Below are 18,327 nucleotides of genomic sequence, written 5' to 3'. Positions count from 1 at the left end.
TATGACTCATGAGTAAGTGATTGTGGTTTCCTGGAAACACATCCTTTCCTTGTAGAGGTATTTTATAATGAAGTTTAATAGTTTGCAGTTCCACCCAACTACTTACAGATATATTTTTACTTAAAATTATCTTCATCAAAAGTCTATTTTCACAAAATATTTTCAAATGTGGCTTTGTGGTTTTGTGTTGAAAATCTTTCTGTCTAATACATTAGCATATAATTTGGATATTACCAATGCTATTGTATTTACTACTCCACAAAATTTAGAAGGTAGACGAAATAGTTATTTCGGATATGCTACTGCTCTGTACACTAGTAGTAAAAATGTTTCTGCAGTACTTATTGGTGCACCAAGAGCAAATATAAGTAAAATTCAATCTGTATTAGAACCAGGAACTGTTTATATGTGTTTACTTAATAACGTGTGTAAGGAATGGATTGTCGACAAGTCTAAAGATGAAATTCATCAGAATAGAAATAATTCATGGATTGGAGCAGTTGTTCTATCAGAAAATAATAGAATAAATTCTAAAATTCTGGTTAGTTAGAAATTTTATTTCATTAATATTTCCTTTTAATAACTGAATTCACTTGGATAGGTTTGTGCTCCACGATGGAAATATATAATTGGTACATACTGGTATATGAATGGTATGTGTTATTGGACTACAGCTACTAATTTAGAATCTTTTGAAAAGGATGCAGAAAAAATGTCTCTAATATCGATTAATGCTAATCAAACTACTTTATGGAATAACATCTGGTTATATGATTTCGGAATTGGTCAACTTGGTTTTTCTGCTGATATATCATCTGCTAATAAATTAGGCTTGAATGTTGTTTTGGGGTCACCAGGTATATTTAATTGGAAAGGTTCTGCAGTATTATTAACAGAATCAACTTCTGATCACAGACAAATTATTATTCCAAATAACAAAAACACTGTTCTGGATTTTTTTGATTACTTGGGTATAGTATGACATATACAGATATCGAATATACATATTAAACTTTAATAAATAACATTAGTATATATTATATTCCAGGATATTCAACAACTTCCGGATTTTATTTTAGCAAACAAGAACGTTTGTTTGCATCAGGTTCACCCAGAGGTAATGATATGAAGGGATATGTTATAATATATTCTTTTCCAAAATATTCTGGTGAAAGGATTAATATTAGTAATACCTTGAATGGTTATCAGTACGGAGAATATTTTGGAGCTACTTTGGCATCATGTGATTTAAATAATGACGATAAAGATGATTTAATTGTTGGTGCACCTCTTTGGACTAGAGATATGGACGAGGGTCGAGTATACATCTTTATGGCATGGGAAAATGTATTTTTACAGATTATAGTTATTTCCATATATTTTTATAATTCTGATTTGTTATCGAATAACTTTTTTGTGAATGAATATAGAACAATTTTATGAAAGATCAAGAAATTGATGGTGATGTAAGTGGAGGAAGATTTGGCTCTTCTATAACATGCTTAGGAGATATTGATTATGACGGATACAATGATATTATGATTGGTGCACCGTATGAAGGAGACAGTGGTGCAATATATTTATACAACAGTAATAAAAACGGAGTTCTGAAATGTAGTCAAAAGATACTTGGTTCTGAATTTTCACCAAACATTCGTGGATTTGGTATATCAATATCAAAGCCTTTGGATATAAATAATGACAAATACCTTGATATTGCAGTAGGAGCATATTTATCTGAGCAAGTTGTTTTGTTACCATCCAAACCTGTTGTTTCAATAACAGTAGATCTTGTGTATCCTACAAAAACATTGTCTAGGGATTCGAAATTTTTTTCCATACATATATGTACCATTTATGAAGGTGTATATGCTCCTAAAAACTTAAGTAAGTTTTGTATATATTTATATTATCATAATATACTGATACAATAACTATTATATGTATATAGCATTATGTTGGAAATATTTTTTTTTAGATATCATTCGTAATTTAGAAATAGATCCATTGTATGGACGAGCGATGTATTTGACGAATAATACAAGTAATTTTACTTGCATTTTACCAACTACGTTAAAAATATCCGAACGTCAATGCGAGCTGTTTAAAATTCATCTTAAGGTAATTTTTTTTTATTTTATATTTTTTTCAGATTTATTATTAATTTTAGAAATACTATTAATGATTTCAGAACAATATACAAAATGTGATTGATCCAATTTCAATATCTGTAGTGGTAGATTTTAATAATACCACACAAAAAAATAACAAGTCAAGTAATATTTTTCATGGATCATCTGTAGTAATAAACAAACTGAATTCAAAAACTAAAGATGTTATTCAATTACCATTTCTATTGGAATGTGGTAGCGATGATATTTGTAACTCAGATTTACGAATATCTCTTCGAACTGATTTAAAATCCAATAATACATACATTATTGGATCATCATCGAATTTGAAACTTATAATTGATGTTCATAATAATGGTGAACCTGCTTATCAGACACAAATACACATTTCTATTCCAAATCCCTTGTCATTAGCAAGTATACCACCAGCGTGCATGGAATCATCTTGGACAAATAAATATATTTTGCAAGTAATATGCGATGTTGGAAATCCTCTTACCAATGCAACCAATGTGAGTTTTATTTCTTTTAATTACATCATTATTTAAATTGATAATATTAAATAATTAATCATCCCAGGAAACAATGATATTAGAATTGGATACAAGCAAGGTTCGTTTTGATGTCAAGAGTTTGGAATTATATGCAAATGTTACTACTCAAAGTGAAGAAATAAATGATTTAAATAAGAACTATACTATGACAATTTATTTTGATATTGATGTTGATATAGCTATAGCAGGGTTAGTATTATAATACTTCAATATCAATCTATCAATATGTTATGGCATAAGATTTTTATAAGAAAAATTATCTATTTTAGAAAAGCACAAGATAATGTATATTCGTACTCTCAGAAAAATGAAAAAGATTCACAAAATATCAGATTTAAACATATTTATGAAGTACAAAAGTTTGGAACAAGTCCAATTTATGAAGCTGTCTTAATGATAGAGATTCCAACATATTGGAAAAACAAAGATTACAATATAGAATTGATTAGTATAAATCAAACAATTGCTCATATGGATGGTAATATTCTTAAATTAAAAATCAATGATTTGGATCATTGTAAAAATTGTCAAACCTCCACGAAGAAAATCGTTGATAAATTCATTGATGAATTTGATATGAATAATAAATCAGTTGATATTCACACAAAAACAGAGATCAAGTCTGAAGAAAATTTTACCAACACGGAAAAATTGGTAAAAAATACACCTCTTGAGAACAGAATATTGTTCATTAATTGTAGTGATCCAATGATTGTGTGTAAACAACTTGAATGTAAACTAATTCCTTTTACAAGTTCTTTATCTGTCACCCAACTCATAATTACATTAGATTTCAAATTGTCAAATATTCCATGTAAGTTTTATAACGATTTTATTTGCTAAATAATTTATATTGTAGTATTTATAATATCTCATTTTTATTTATTTATTTCAGCATTCATGTTGGAAAATAAAAATATCATATTATTTGTATCTAAAGGCATCGTAAATATCACACAACCACCCAATGTTATTCAAGGAAGCACAAATAAACCTGATACAACCATCATAACTACAAAATTCCAGGGATCTCCAATAAACGAACGTGTTGCCGGATGGATAGTAGTTTTATCAATATTTCTTGGGATTATACTTTTCATATTAATTACTCTAGGTCTTATTAAGTTGGGTTTCTTTCATAGAAAAAAGAAAGCACAACTAGAGGCTTTGATAGCTGTATCAAATGTAAGTTTATATACATTGTGTATACAACAATATTGATTTTATATAATTTTATATATTGTCACTTTGTTTATTTTAGGAAAACAATCCTAAGATTTTAGAAACAACTTCGTCCGAAGTTCCTGATCAAGAGTAAGTAAGAATATATATTATGAAATATATTTCATTTCTTCTAATTTATTTTTCAAAACAAGTACAATAAATAGCAACGTGTATAACATTTTAAATAATCGTACAACATGTAAGATAGAATATATTAATTTTAAAAACATCAATTCTTTATAAAAATATAAGTCATAAAAATAGCAACATATTTGGTAAATTCATTTGTGCTATTGAGTAAATCCTGTGTTGAAGAGAGTTTGGGAATAACAAAAATAAGATATATAATGTGATGGTTGCATCACGCGTATTGGAAGAACGTAGTCATTCGAAACGAAAAACGAAGATAGCAATTATGCCAGAAAATATATGAAGTTACATAGATCGTTTCCAACAATCTGTTATTATATTTTGTTAATCACACATTCCCTCTTTACCATCTGTTATAGGATATTTGTTAAGTCATAGCAATTAATAACATTAACGTACGAAACACTTGGCAGTAAACATCTAATATTTTTGTTATTTTAATGTGACGTTTGTATAGGCTAAAAGCATATTTTTTGACTTCTACGCGTGTTTTTTTCTTCAATTATTTGTATATATTTACGATTTATTTTTAAGCCACACAAAAACTGCAAATGTAATTGCAGGTATATAAAATGCAAAACTTAATACTTCAGATCTTTGAAATAGAGAGAGCAATATATTAATTTTGATATAATTTTTGCAATAATTTTTCTTATGTAGAGGCACTTTTCTTACTAATTTTTGTTCACCTCTTCTATAAAAATAAGCATTTAATCTTCAAGGCCAAGTCCTTTAGATATTTCATCCGCTGACAATTTGTTTCCCTCTGATTTTGGAGGACTATTCATGTGCGCAGAAGGCATTGGTGCATTTGGTGTTACGTAACTTGGAGAATGTTCATGAGATCTCTGTATCAAAAAATTTCACAAATAGATCAAAAGTATAAAACATAGTCTAACTTATAGAAGTAATATTTACTTTGTTTCGTTTATAATATCATTTGGTATAAGATTATTACTTTTATACTTACACCTTTCCCATGTTTGCTTAATCCATCTATAGCAGAACTTAGTAATGATGTACCAAGTGTAGAACCTATACCAGACAAGAAGCTTGAACCACCAGATCCTTGCTGAGATCCATATGGTGCTGAATATCCACCATAGCCTCCTGATGGTTGATATGCTGGTTGTTGATGATGATTTCCACCACCTCCAAGAACTCCACCAAGAATAGATCCTAATGCTCCGGTTAATGGGTCATTATTGGAGGATGGAGGTGGAGGTGGTTGATACGCTGGTCGTTGTGCTCCAGCCCCACCTTATAATTGTAAGAATATATAAATTAATATTGTTGATGCTAATGATTAAGCGATCAAAAAGGTATCTCTTTTCCCATAAATTTGAATTAGCTAAACTGGTATTAAAAATGTTGTTCGAAAAAAAAAAAGTTATAAAAGGACAAAAATTAGTTCTTTTAACATAATTCTTTTAAAACATCTTGTTATATTAAACTAGTATATAAACTTCGTATATCTAATACCTAATGCTCCAAGAATAGATCCAAGAACATCACCGCCACTTCCTTGAGAAGGATAACCTTGCTGTGCATGTAAGTTTCTTTGTAAAGCAGTGGTTGCTAAATTGGTGGCTAAAGCAGTAAATGTACTTGATAGTCCTAAACCACTGTCACTCTTTGTTGATGCATTAGAAGCATCTAATTTTCCAAGTTGTTCTTCTTCTTTCTTTCTCTGTAATAATATACAACAAATATTATTTTTTGTTTCATTTTCAGTACTATAGTAATTACACAAGTTGTTATACATACATTGGCATATTCCATTGCAGCCATGCTACCTGCAGCAACTAATCCACTCCAAGGTATATTACTGAATAAACCACCAAACGAATCTTTTTCTTCGCTCGACTGATTATTTCCATTCGAAGGGCCATATGAAGAAGATGGTGGACCATAACCCGGAGGTGGAGGACCATATCCTCCTGGGATTGATTTTGTATCCAGACTTGGATACAAACCACCTGGTTCTATTAAAATTTAAATTTATTCAAATAGTATTAATATAGTAATTATATTTAATAATGCAATATCATATAAATATAAATAAGAATGAAATATTCTTACGAGGAGGACCAAAGTCTGCAGATGGAACTGATAGAGGTGGTGAAGAATGTGGTGATCCAACCGGTACATTTTCATAGATAATGCTGGATATTTCAACATCACCATCGATCACTAGATGCGTAACTTTCTGGTATGGTAACCGATGTGCAAATTCTGCGAAATGCCTGCCATTTATAGCAATTTTATAATTCAAATGATCACATAAAATAATCATTTCAAATTCTTGACCAGGTTGTATGCACAGAGGACCTTCATTTTCATTTGCTCCCCATGTCATGGATTCAATATGATTTCTTGTAATAACACCATCAGAAAATCGAGGTGATATATGAATAGCTATATCATCTCTTGGATTTAATATTGGTCCCAATTGATAATTAACAGCAAACCGTACTGCATTTTCAGGGACTTTACCCCGAATTCTTACCATTTTTCCAGGTACTAAACCATTTTCAACTGCTCCTACGTAAGGAATTTCCTATAAAAAAAATAAAAAAAAAATAAAACATTGACACAGTTAATCTATACTATATAAGTTCATGTTTATTAATAATCCAGAAATATATTACCATAGTAAGCATAATGTAATAACAGCAATGCGGATAATTTTAAAATATACCGAATAACACGTATTTTATCGGAAAGAGATAAATGATGTAATAAAGGATAAACTTACTGGGTTTGTAGCGACTTCAGTTGCCATTTTATAATAAATTAGAGATAAAATATATGAAAAAAATGATAAATTTTCAAACTCGAGATATAAGGCGTCACCACTGCGTACAAAAAGACGACCCGCGCCTTCTTGGCCTTCACTTAACAAATTTCTATTTGCAGTGGTGACGTCTTCAGTATGAATCGTATTATGCGGATTAATATATTTAGTTCTTCCCACGAGTGACAGATGGGGTTAGCATCTTTTTCTATAGCCAACTGATCACTAGGAGACAAAAAGAATATAACAATTCGTAAAACTTTTTAACAAGGAAAATGTAACCTTGTTAGTCTGAGGATTTATTAATTCATTAAGAGGAATTCGGACAAAAGATAGAAGTTTCATTTGTATTTAAAAATATTTGACATCAAATATTTATTTCTTATTACTTCATTAATTGACCATTGAATTTGGTCAAAACAATCAACAAGCATAGGATACAATTCGCCGACATTCAAGTTTTAAATAACGACAGTTTATTGAATTATTAAATGTGATTGAGATACATCGATAATCAAATTAAATTTAATTTAGACATATTTAGAAAAAAGTAAAGGTTAATTTGATAAATCCTAATATATATACATTTCATTGAAACCATTTAAGGAAATGTTTATATATATTGTACATAGTATAATATAATTATCCTGTGATAAATATCATGAGCCATGTTAAAATCAAGTAAATCAAATAATTCTACTAAAAAGAAAGTTAAAAGGACCAAGGAAAAGAAGAATAATTCTAGGTTTGTATTCAAATTTTTTTATTATTATGTACTATTTGATATCTCAGTATACACATTTACTTGATTATTGTTTCAATATATTTTATACTACTTTAATCATAATACACATTTTTATATGAACTTTCAGTAAGTCACAGAATACAAAAAATGAAAAAGTGACAGATGTTGTAAAAAATATAAAACAGAATATTAAACCATCACAATTGCATGGTGTAAGTATTAATAAATTTTTTAGAGTGCGTAGAAATATGAATTGAAGTATTTTTAATAGATATTTATTGTATGCATTATTTTCAGATATGCAATTCATCTGAACAATCTCAAAGTTCTTCAATTACTCAATTAAATAATGTTTCGAATCAGAAAGATATAGAAAGAAATTCAATAGAAAATAAAAATATGACATTTCAAATTTATGCTAATAATCCACCTTCATTTAATAGTTCTTATTTAACAACAAAGGATCTTTCATTGAAAAGAAACCCAGATGATCTGTTTAATTTAATTTATTCGGAACAAGTTACTTTAACTCTACCAAATCGATCATGGTCAATATATTTTACAGAAATACCAATTCGTTGCATTGTTGTGAGTGAAATAACTTTACATCATGATAGTGGATTAGGATTTATACCTCTTTACACAAAACAAGTATGAATTAAATTTATAATATTTTGTTTTATCATGACACAATATTCCTTTTTTTATAAATTGTAAGCAATCATTATTATATTTATATTTCTTTTCAGATTATCTTTCATGAAAAAATGTCATATGAAATTTTTTTATTTAATTCAAAAGCTTCAGAAAAAAATTTGTCTCCGATAGAAACAATAACAGATGTAATGAATATTATAACATATACGAATAATTTGAAACTTTGTAGTGGTGGGCCTGCAGTAAGTCTGTATAATAATATTAATATAGAATGTGCTTATAGAGATAACAAGGAAAAATGGAGACACAATTTATGTAGTTTGGAAGTAAGTGAAGGCGATACATGTGAATTATGTCTTTCGCTAAAAGATATATTAAATCGACATGTACAACGTAATAAATCATCATCAAGAACAAAAAATTTTAATGGTTCTGGAAAAAGAAAAAGAACATCTCTACATTAATGATATAAAAAATAATATTTAAGAGATAAGGTATGACAGATAATTGAAAATCTTATTATTGATCGATAGACAGTGTTCTATGAATGGGGAATTATATTATTGACAAAAAAACAAATCCAAATTTAATTTCAGATATAAATTTTTAGCTTTTCAATGTTTCTACTTTTATATAATTAAGCTTCCAGGAAATAATTGTCAAATAGCTTTATATTATAGATACTGTTAATAATATATGTTTTATATATATACATACATACATACATATATATATGTATATACCATATATATATACATATATATATATATTTTTTATTTGTTTATAAAAATTAAAGAAGAAATAAAACATTAATTTGAATATATAATATTTATGTTGTTAACTGTATGTCTGTGTTTATAAGTATCTAATATATATATATATATATATATATATATATATATATATATGTATTTATTTAATCATAATATATATTTAATCATTAGGATTAATTAAAAATTTGAAAAAATATCTTAATTTTAAAGACATTTAGAATTGAATTGTTTTAATATAACAATATTTGCAATAATTTATATGGAATAATTTAAAACTTTGGAAGCAACAGTTTTTAGGAAGCAGGAGGATCTTTATTTAAAACATACACTTTGCATTTCTATATTAGAGACTGTTATAATTTATTTCATATAAACATTTGATACAATTTTATGTTTTTACTTGTAGTAGTGTTTATTTTTATCGGAATTAATACAGTAATTAGATTCTATAGAATATAATATATTATAGTTAAATGGATGGAGTAATGAAGAGTGATCAAGATTCGATTTGGCATGATATACAATGATGTTATCAGTGTACTTCGATTGATTATGAGAATTGAAAATGAACTTTTTTTCGTGACGTATAAAGCAAACGTTTTCATCGTAAAACAATAAAGCGGTAAGATTAATATGTTATCTAAAAGGGTGCACACACACACCGAAGGGATACCGTCGATCATTTATTAAATTTCGACAAGTTGAAGAGTTTCATCGACTTTGAAATCTCGAAAAAGCTAGGCGTATTATTTATTCATTAATTGCATGTCTCATATATTTCCCTAATGATTTGGAAAATCAAGAAACATGTTTTTTCTTCCCTTTTCTTATTTTTTTTTAATTCGATCAATCGAATGCTAATGTGATAACTTTGGAGTATTAAAATCGTTGATATTTAAGTTTTACAATATCCAATAAAAGAAATATTAAAAAAAATAATTAGCTTTATAAAAGATATGTTTGCGTATAGCTATATCCGCAAACGTTGAGACATACGGCTTGCATATATTACCAAATTTTGTTGAATAAGAACTTTATAAATAAATTTAGTTTGTTACTTGTTAAATAAATATTTTTAATGATCATATTGTGACAATAAAAGTTTCGTAAACTTTTTATTATTTCCAAATCATATGTATCTACTTTACAACTGATGGAAATGAAGTTTTATTTTTTATCGACAGTCCGGATTTAGAATAAAATGTTTTATAAAGAATCGTAGGATAAAGTACATATTGTTGTGAAAAATTATATGTGTATATATATATATATATATATATATATATATATATATATCATTATTAATGAGAATGAGTTTCATTGGTATACATGGGTGTGTATGTATCCGTTAAGCGGATAGGCTTTATACTAAGAATAAGCTTCATATGTATAAAATTTCTGACATTATTAAGGATCAACTTGAGATTTTTCTCTAGAACGACTGAAAAATAGTATGATCCGTTTGATATGAGCAGCTACCTGCATTAATTTTCTACCGTATCTTATCCTAATCGTGTTCGTAAATGTGTACCTTATAATAAATATACAGTAAATATACATTTATGTTCAGATTGTGACAATATTCTCGTATCGCTCTGCGTGAGTACTAACTTATTTATATATATATATATATATTTATATATATTATGTTAATTATTAATTATTTAAACGGAACAAAACGACATGCTAAAAAGTATATTCATTGTATACATACATTTTTTAATATATTTCTATAACATTCCAATGATTATTATTTTCACATATAGTATTCAAGATTGTCTATGGATTTATTGATAAAACACGGGTATATCGTCACAATTTAAACACAGTGTTACTAATTCGCATCATATATGGACTAGACTCGATTATCTCTAATAATAGTACTTTTCTTACTGTGTAAAATATTGCAAGGAAAAAGAAAAATATTTATATTAAATGTAATAATGAGAAATTGGAAATGTGTTTTATACTTTTAATGTTTAAGCACTCAGGTCGAGGGGGAGGGTCGAAGCGAACTATTATGCTATATGGATTTGAAATTCAAAAAAAAAAAAAAAAAAAGAAAAGAAAAGAAAAGAAAAAATAACGAAAACTACCAACTATATATATTTATCTCTTTATATTTCAATTTTTTAATTGTTAAAGTATTTATTTTAATTGGCAACGAAACGAATAACATTAAGTCCATAAACGAAAGACTTTAGTTATAAGGCAAATAATATTTCGTATAATTTATTGAAATTTGTTCATTTCAATAATAAAACGTCAAAATAAAAAATAATCAGATTACGCCAAATAATTATTGTAAATATAGAAAATGTCTTCTCCTTTTTTCTTCTTTCTTTCTTTCTTTCTTTTTTTTTTCAGTTCAAACGATCTTTTTTCTATTTTTTTTTTTAACAATACGCTCCGACCGTATTACAGCTATACCTATTTCATTCATTCATTCATTTTATTGCAAAGTCAATTAGGATTTGCATTAGCGAACAATGATAAGGGAACATTTTATCGAGTGTTAACATATTGCAGTGCCACATACGAACAACGCAGCAGTTTGATATTAAAAATAATTGTTATAGAAAATTAGAAATGTTATTAATCAATCAATCAATCAACCAATCAATCAATCAATCAATCAATCAATCAATCAATCAATCAATCTATCTATCAATCAATCAATTAATTATTTCATCGTATCGTAATAAATAATATGTCACCCGCGCGCAGCGAAATATCTTTATTTTATGAAAATATGTATAATCAAATAGTCATATAATTCGTGAGCAATTATTTGACTTTGCAAATGTGAATATTTGATTAAAGTTATGGAAGGCTCGCTTAGCTCTGCTAAATATGCGTTTTACACATGTACATGTATAAATTAATTAAGTACAAAAATTACAAACTTATTAACAGAATATATTGGCAAGACTGGGGATCGGCCGGATGAGAATTACGGTTGTATGTTTGTTCAATAGCTTTTTTTTCTTTTTTCCTTTTTTTTTTTTTTTTGATCGTCGGCAGGAAGAATATTGAACCTTTCTTATTTATCTCTGTTTCTCTTATTTCTTCTTTTTTTTCCCCTTAATGTTTCATTATCTTTCGAATCGTTAGCCTTTGACGAAGTGTTTTGTATTTTTGTAGAAAGATTTCTGAAAGAATCGTTGAATCGATCATTAAAAAAAAAACAAAAAAAAAATAAATTTTCTATCAAATTTATCTTTATACTTTGTTATCTTCATATTTGGAATTTTTCCAAAATTTTATCCACAGTTTTCGATTAATCTTTCTACAAAGACCGCAATTTCGTTCGTTTCATGATGGCCATCGTTAAAATTTCATTCGCGTCTTAAAGTAGCCAAATATGTGCAAGGAAGCCATGATTCGCTTAGGAAATGTGATTAAAACTTTCTATTACAAAATACAATTTTCGAAATTCGTTTTTACTTTTCTTTGTGTCTGTTCGTTTCCTCTTTTTTTTTTGTTTTTTTTTTGTACAAAAGGGGTGATGTCATTTAAGTGATATGTGAAAAGTGATATTTATTACGAAGGAAGAGAATTTCTTTTTTTTTTTTTTTCTTTTCATTTAAAATTTCTTTATCTATTAAGAGAGAGATAGAGAGAAAGAGAGAGAGGGAGAGAGAGAGAGAGAGAGAGAGAGAGAGAGAGAGAGAGAGAGAGAGAGAGAGAGAGAGAGAGAGAGAGAGAGAGAGAGAAGAGATTTTTTTTTTAAGCATTAAAGCCTTAACGCGGTGAACTTAGAGAATCGCTTACGTGTACGCATGGAACATCGACAATATTTCTTATAATCTTTGGAGCAAGTAGTAGGCATTTGCTACTTGCACGTCGCTTTATAATCATACTTATCTAAAGTCTTTCAAAATTCATATAATTCCTCTTTAACATTCTTCTTATCGATAGTATGTATATATATATGTATGTATGTATGTATGTATGTATGTATGTATGTATGTATGTATGTATGTATGTATGTATGTATGTATGTATGTATGTATGTATATATGTAGGTGTGACTGCAAGTGTCATTTAGAAAAAGATATTGCTTGCAGTGTGTGCACGATATTCGTTTTCTCTATCTCTTTTCTTCTTCTTTTCTTTCTTTTTCCGCCCCTCCCTCTTTGATTTATTCTTTTTTGCATTCGTTTAGCAAACGTGAAATCTCTCTCTTTGTCTCCTTTTTTTTTTCCTTTATTTCCTTTTCATTTTCTCACACCTCATATATATTTCGCTTAATTCGAATATTCGCCCTTGAAGAATATTGCATTCGATTTACCTAAGACGTATCACAGAATTAACATTTCTTTTCTTAATTAACGAAACAAACAAAAATTAAGAAGAAATAAGTAAGAAAAGAAAAGAAAAGAAAAAAAAATAAAGGAAAAAAAAAATGGAATCGTATATAAACATAATAGTACGCTAAGAAAACGACAATCGATTTCATCCTCGATTATCATCCGAAATATAGTTACCGCGAAAATAAATTAAATTCGTAAATGTGTTGCGTTTCGTTGTTGATAATACAATCGTAAAATAAATTTTGTGCTTTTTATCGAATGAATAATACCGATGAGATTTAATTGCACCGGTAAATAAACGATAAATTTCATTTATAATTAGCACGCTCATCTCGATCTCCCATTTACCTAGGACGCTTCGATATATAAAGGAAACTTGGGGAAATTTTCTAAAATCGTCTCTCTTTAGTACTTTATGTTCCAGTACCCTGATATCCTAGATAGAGATCACTCCGCTTATAATTGATAACGAGAAAAAGAAAAGATGAAGGTGAAACGATCGGGATCGTTTCACGATAGTTCAGTTCTACCGTAGTTAATTCTCAATCGAGATAGACGATAGGATACCATAGAGATAGTGAAGATGCTTGTCCTTATAACTTATCGATATTACGGATAAATTAATATATAATGAAAGAGATATTAAACCACGTAATGAGTATATATTACAATACCATATGAATATTCTTAAAAGTTAATAGTTTAACCGGCATTATCTGTATGATACAGTCACGTGATTTGTAATCCGTCTCGGTGAGGACATCTCCATTGAGATACCTGAAAAGTTTAGATAAAATCGTGTGCGTGTGTGCGTGTTCTTTTTTTTTTTTTTTTTTAAAGGAATACCTATCTTATTATTATTATTATTATATGAATAAGTTCATAAGTAAGCAAAACGATCTATAAAACTTCTTACCATGATCACTGAGATAAAGGGACGTTGTGGCGGTGATGGGGCTATTGGTTGAGCAGGGTGTTGGTCACCTCAGAGATGGACAGCAAAGGACTCCCGGCGTCCGGTTTGGAATCTGTGGTACAGTTGAGCCCACCGTTGCCGCCGTCGATGAGCCCACTACGTGATGGTGGTGGTGGTGGTGGTGGTGCGGAGGATGATACAATACGTTGCTGTTGTTGGTGGTGCTGTCCGAGCCTAGAGACATGCCCATGCCCATGCCCATGCCCATGCCTATTCCCACCGCAGTCCCCGCTGCCGCACCTGACGGTGGTGTGCTGTAACCAAAAGTATATTCCTATTGGTTACCTTACGACATCTTCACCATGCCTATCCGTATCAGTAACGTGCAATCAAAATGTGGGGCTCAGTCACGATTACTTCGACATATGACCCAACCGATATTCGATCAATAAATATACCTTTTCCTTTATTATCAAGCTCCAAAGTCTTTCAGAGATTAGAATCATTAAAAAATAACGAATTTGTATGGTACATATGTCTATTCGTTTTTATATTATTTATATTAGTTTCCATGCGATGACTTTATGATCTACACGATACGACCGCGAAATTCTTTTTGAACTCGACTTCGTTGTGCGCAAAGAATGGGAGGGAGAGAAAGATAAAAAGAAAGAAATAAAAAGAGCTAGCGAGCGAGAGAGATCTATACAATATCACGAAACGGAATTCGTTCGTGTTAGGGAACTTTAAATCTCGCTCACCGTACGACTTATTTCACTGTATACTCGTTTGTTAATATTATAGCGATCTCCCGTATCGTATGGTTTTTATTTTTTTTTTTTTTCAAATATGATAGTACGTAAAGATTAGTTCGTTTAAAAGAACAGTGAAAGTCATAATAAAAGTTGTGAGGTAGCGGTGACACTCACTGGGGCGTGTGCCTTGGTGGTGCGGGGTGGTGATGGTGGTAGGGATAGTACTGGTAGTGATGGTGGTGTTGCACTCCTTGCCATACCTCGGAGCCCGCTTCCCCGTGGCCATGGCCTGGATGAGAGTGCGCGTATCCTATGCTGCTCGCTGTAGCGGCCGCCGCTGCTGCTGCTGCGGCAGCAGCTGCCTGATATTGGGTCGTGGTGGCAGGATACTGTGCCTGATGTTGCTGCGATTGTGGTTGTTGTTGATGATGTTGCTGCTGCGATTGTGGCTGTTGTTGTTGTTGTTGTTGCTGTTGCTGTTGCTGTTGCTGTTGCTGTTGCTGTTGCTGCTGCTGCTGCTGCTGCTGTTGTTGCTGTTGCTGTTGCTGTTGCTGCTGTTGTTGTTGCTGTTGCTGTTGTTGAGTTTGTTGTTGAGACGTTTGCTGTTGTTGAGCGTGATGCTGTTTGTTTCTCGGAGGACTGGAGGCTGTTACAGTTTGCTGTTGATCGCTAGGAGACGTTTGTCTCCACTTGCAATCACCGTTCATAGAATTCATCTCCGCGAGAGACTTCAAAGGATCGCCAGTATTCGGAGCGTTCGTCGAGTGCGTAGAGGAATGCGTCGAATGAGGCGTCGGTGGGCTGTAGCTACCATTGTTTCTCGGTGGTGTACGAGAAGGAGGAGCTCCCCACATGAGAACCGTTTGCCGTGGCGCCTCATTTCCGTATACTTCTGGCTTAACGTCCTCCATTTTCGGAGTAAGAACTCCGTTGGTTGTTCCGGTAACCGGTGAACTTCCGGCCGAGTTGCTGGAGGAGGCACCGCCTTCGAGCGAGTGCCTGCTTCCGGCGCGAGCGACGTTGATGTCTGCCGTCGTAACGTGCATCGTCGACGCACTGGCGACCGGACTGGCCGCGTAAGGGGAACCACTCACGCTACTCGGATGTCTACTTGCTTCGACGTAGTTGTACTTGGGTGATTCACCGCTACCAAGTTGCTGACAATACAGCTTTTCCTCCGTTTTGCTAGTTAGTTGATGGGTCTCGTAGGTCGGTAGGGATACGTCAATGAAGCCATTGTAGGGTGTACTCGTGTGATATTCTGGATAGTACGAGCCAAGTGGCCTGTATTGAAAGAGATTCTCTGTAGCTGCGGTAAGGTACCTAATCATGACAAAAAGAAAAACATAAATTCGATCGTGAGAACGAACGAGTTAGTACGAAAAACGAGTAGATGTTAGATGGTATATAATTTACCTGTTATCCAGCGCACTGGCTGGATAGAGCGTTTGATGGTAATTACTCGTATGACCGATGTAAGTAGTCAACGATGGATCGGCACTCGCAGCTACGGCTGTTGGTGCGTAAGGTGTAGGATACATCGTGTTTAGATTACTGTAAGCCGCAGCGACCGCGGCCGCGGCACTACTATCGGCCGTGAGATAATCCACGGACGCCATCGTAGGTGTAGCTGGGGGTGATACCGAGGATTGTGCTGAGAGTTTAGTCCTTTTACTTCGGCACGTCGAAAGGAAGTCGCGCAATTGAGTTTTGTATCTTCTGTTCACCCTTTGTGGCGTTGATTGAGTCGGAAGAGTAGGTGTCATGACGGAACCCGTTAAACTATCACTGTCGGAGAAGTAACTGTTGGTTAAACCAGCGTCCAGGTAGCTCACTTTGAAGTCCATGGTTCGCTTGCCCAACAAATCTCTTCCTTCTTCTTCCCTACGATGGAATGTAACGAAATCGTAAATTATTTCGTTTTATCAATGATATATCGAATTTTCAAAGATACTCACATCAATGGGCGATGAGTGCTTATTACAAAATCTGGCTTTGAATTTTTATATACCAGCCTAGAACTAGTCTGCAACCATTGCCATCCACCGTCTTTCGTTTGGAATCTATATGCTATCATTCCAGATGCTCCCGTTTTTAATACTGCAATCATATATAATACGAAACGATTTGATACATATTTTTTGAACGTGAAACGAATAAGATGCGTCCTCGCCGAACGATTTAAACTTACATTCTTGATGAGCACTAGCTACGTAAGCTAGATCATCGTAATGAACGAGATCGTAACCACCCAAATTGGCAAGTTCAACGTCCGTATATCCTAAAAGCATTTTCCCTCGTTGATCCATCGATACCAGTCCAAGATCTAATTTGTGTTTGCTCTTAAACATGACTTCTTTCTGTGGTACTTCCAAAAGCGAGGGTGGCCCGAATGGTATACACAAGGCGAATAATGCCAATGGCGGCTCTTCGGTTTTTCTATTTTGTCCGTGAAGTACTTTAACTCGTCCCCTGATATCCAAGCGCTGAAAGAAACATTTTTGTAAGATATCATTCGCACGGATTTAGTTAGAACATAAATCTAATAATTATCTTTTCGACGAAGATCGAGCTGAATAGCTCTATAATAATTTGTAATGTAAATTTTTTTCTGCTTCCTTTTTTTTTTACTTTCTACTATAAAAACTTCAGTCGCGCGAATGGATACATATATCCTCGTTGGGTCGAGAGATACCGCCAAGGGTGGGAGGGTCGGACTCATTGCTAAACCTTTTACGCCGTGAACCTTTTACGATTACAGTTTCATTTTCATAAACGTCAAAGCGGTCCTGTTTTTGCGAAGGCGTTCACGGCCCTCTCGGACTACGACTTTCCTCCTCTCTTGTTCCCGTCTCAAAGCAAAATCGTTCTTGTCCTTTTACAGCTATATGTATACACAAGTCTTTGTCCTTTGGCTTACCTTCGACGGAACATGTATACCTGTACATCTGTCGTGTGTTTGTCCTAAGATAATTAGTGTTTTACTGCTTCTACGTCTCGCTATACATCGCCGAGTTGACTCGGGTTTTGCTCTCCATATTTGATTTATTTTATACCTCTTTCCTTGACCGCACTGTGCCCGCAAAACGAGACAGAGATAAGATAGATACCGAGCATCGACGAAATAACACGGCTAGTTCTAATCTCTGCTTCATTTTATTATACACACAAACACACACACACACACATATATATTTTTCTTTTTATCTATACTTTATGTAATATATCAGATTAATTCATAAATAAGTGTCATTATAAATAATGAATTCGTTCTAATAAAATAACACTTACTTATGAATCAATCCAAC

At 31.7% G+C, this 18,327-nt stretch overlaps 3 protein-coding genes across 4 annotated transcripts in view; 1 reads left to right on the top strand and 2 right to left on the bottom strand.

The window, feature by feature from the left end:
- Nucleotides 1-36: 36 nt before the first annotated feature.
- Nucleotides 37-8,680, top strand: LOC122631223 (integrin alpha-8-like). The gene is made up of 14 exons (XM_043816636.1): nucleotides 37-541; nucleotides 602-971; nucleotides 1,049-1,347; nucleotides 1,431-1,887; nucleotides 1,979-2,121; nucleotides 2,192-2,644; nucleotides 2,712-2,875; nucleotides 2,956-3,500; nucleotides 3,582-3,871; nucleotides 3,948-4,000; nucleotides 5,795-7,602; nucleotides 7,730-7,814; nucleotides 7,900-8,253; nucleotides 8,352-8,680. Exons 1-11 carry the CDS (start codon nucleotides 167-169, stop codon nucleotides 5,928-5,930), a joined length of 3,285 nt encoding a protein of 1,094 aa, XP_043672571.1. The 5' UTR covers nucleotides 37-166; the 3' UTR covers nucleotides 5,931-7,602; nucleotides 7,730-7,814; nucleotides 7,900-8,253; nucleotides 8,352-8,680.
- On the bottom strand, nucleotides 5,931-6,845 carry LOC122631152 (galectin-4-like). Its single transcript, XM_043816474.1, has 3 exons — nucleotides 6,819-6,845; nucleotides 6,171-6,620; nucleotides 5,931-6,023 (listed from the first exon to the last, which is right to left on the bottom strand). Exons 1-3 carry the CDS (start codon nucleotides 6,843-6,845, stop codon nucleotides 5,931-5,933), a joined length of 570 nt encoding a protein of 189 aa, XP_043672409.1.
- Nucleotides 8,681-12,983: 4,303 nt separating the features above from the next.
- Nucleotides 12,984-18,327, bottom strand: part of LOC122630920 (aryl hydrocarbon receptor protein 1) — a 111,367-nt gene continuing 106,023 nt past the window's right edge. The window contains exons 6-11 of one of the 2 annotated variants that reach the window (XM_043815974.1): nucleotides 17,211-17,505; nucleotides 16,978-17,119; nucleotides 16,436-16,903; nucleotides 15,194-16,342; nucleotides 14,265-14,578; nucleotides 12,984-14,125 (exon numbers count right to left, since the gene is read on the bottom strand). In XM_043815974.1, the coding sequence (XP_043671909.1) occupies nucleotides 14,329-14,578; nucleotides 15,194-16,342; nucleotides 16,436-16,903; nucleotides 16,978-17,119; nucleotides 17,211-17,505 (2,304 nt within the window). In that variant the 3' untranslated portion in view covers nucleotides 12,984-14,125; nucleotides 14,265-14,328. The remainder of the gene's footprint in view (nucleotides 14,126-14,264; nucleotides 14,579-15,193; nucleotides 16,343-16,435; nucleotides 16,904-16,977; nucleotides 17,120-17,210; nucleotides 17,506-18,327) is intronic. The other variant, XM_043815975.1, reaches the window with a different exon arrangement.

Source organism: Vespula pensylvanica, chromosome 8, assembly GCF_014466175.1.
Source record: "Vespula pensylvanica isolate Volc-1 chromosome 8, ASM1446617v1, whole genome shotgun sequence".
Lineage (NCBI taxonomy): Eukaryota > Metazoa > Arthropoda > Insecta > Hymenoptera > Vespidae > Vespula > Vespula pensylvanica.
This window is presented reverse-complemented; position numbering and strand designations above follow the sequence as displayed.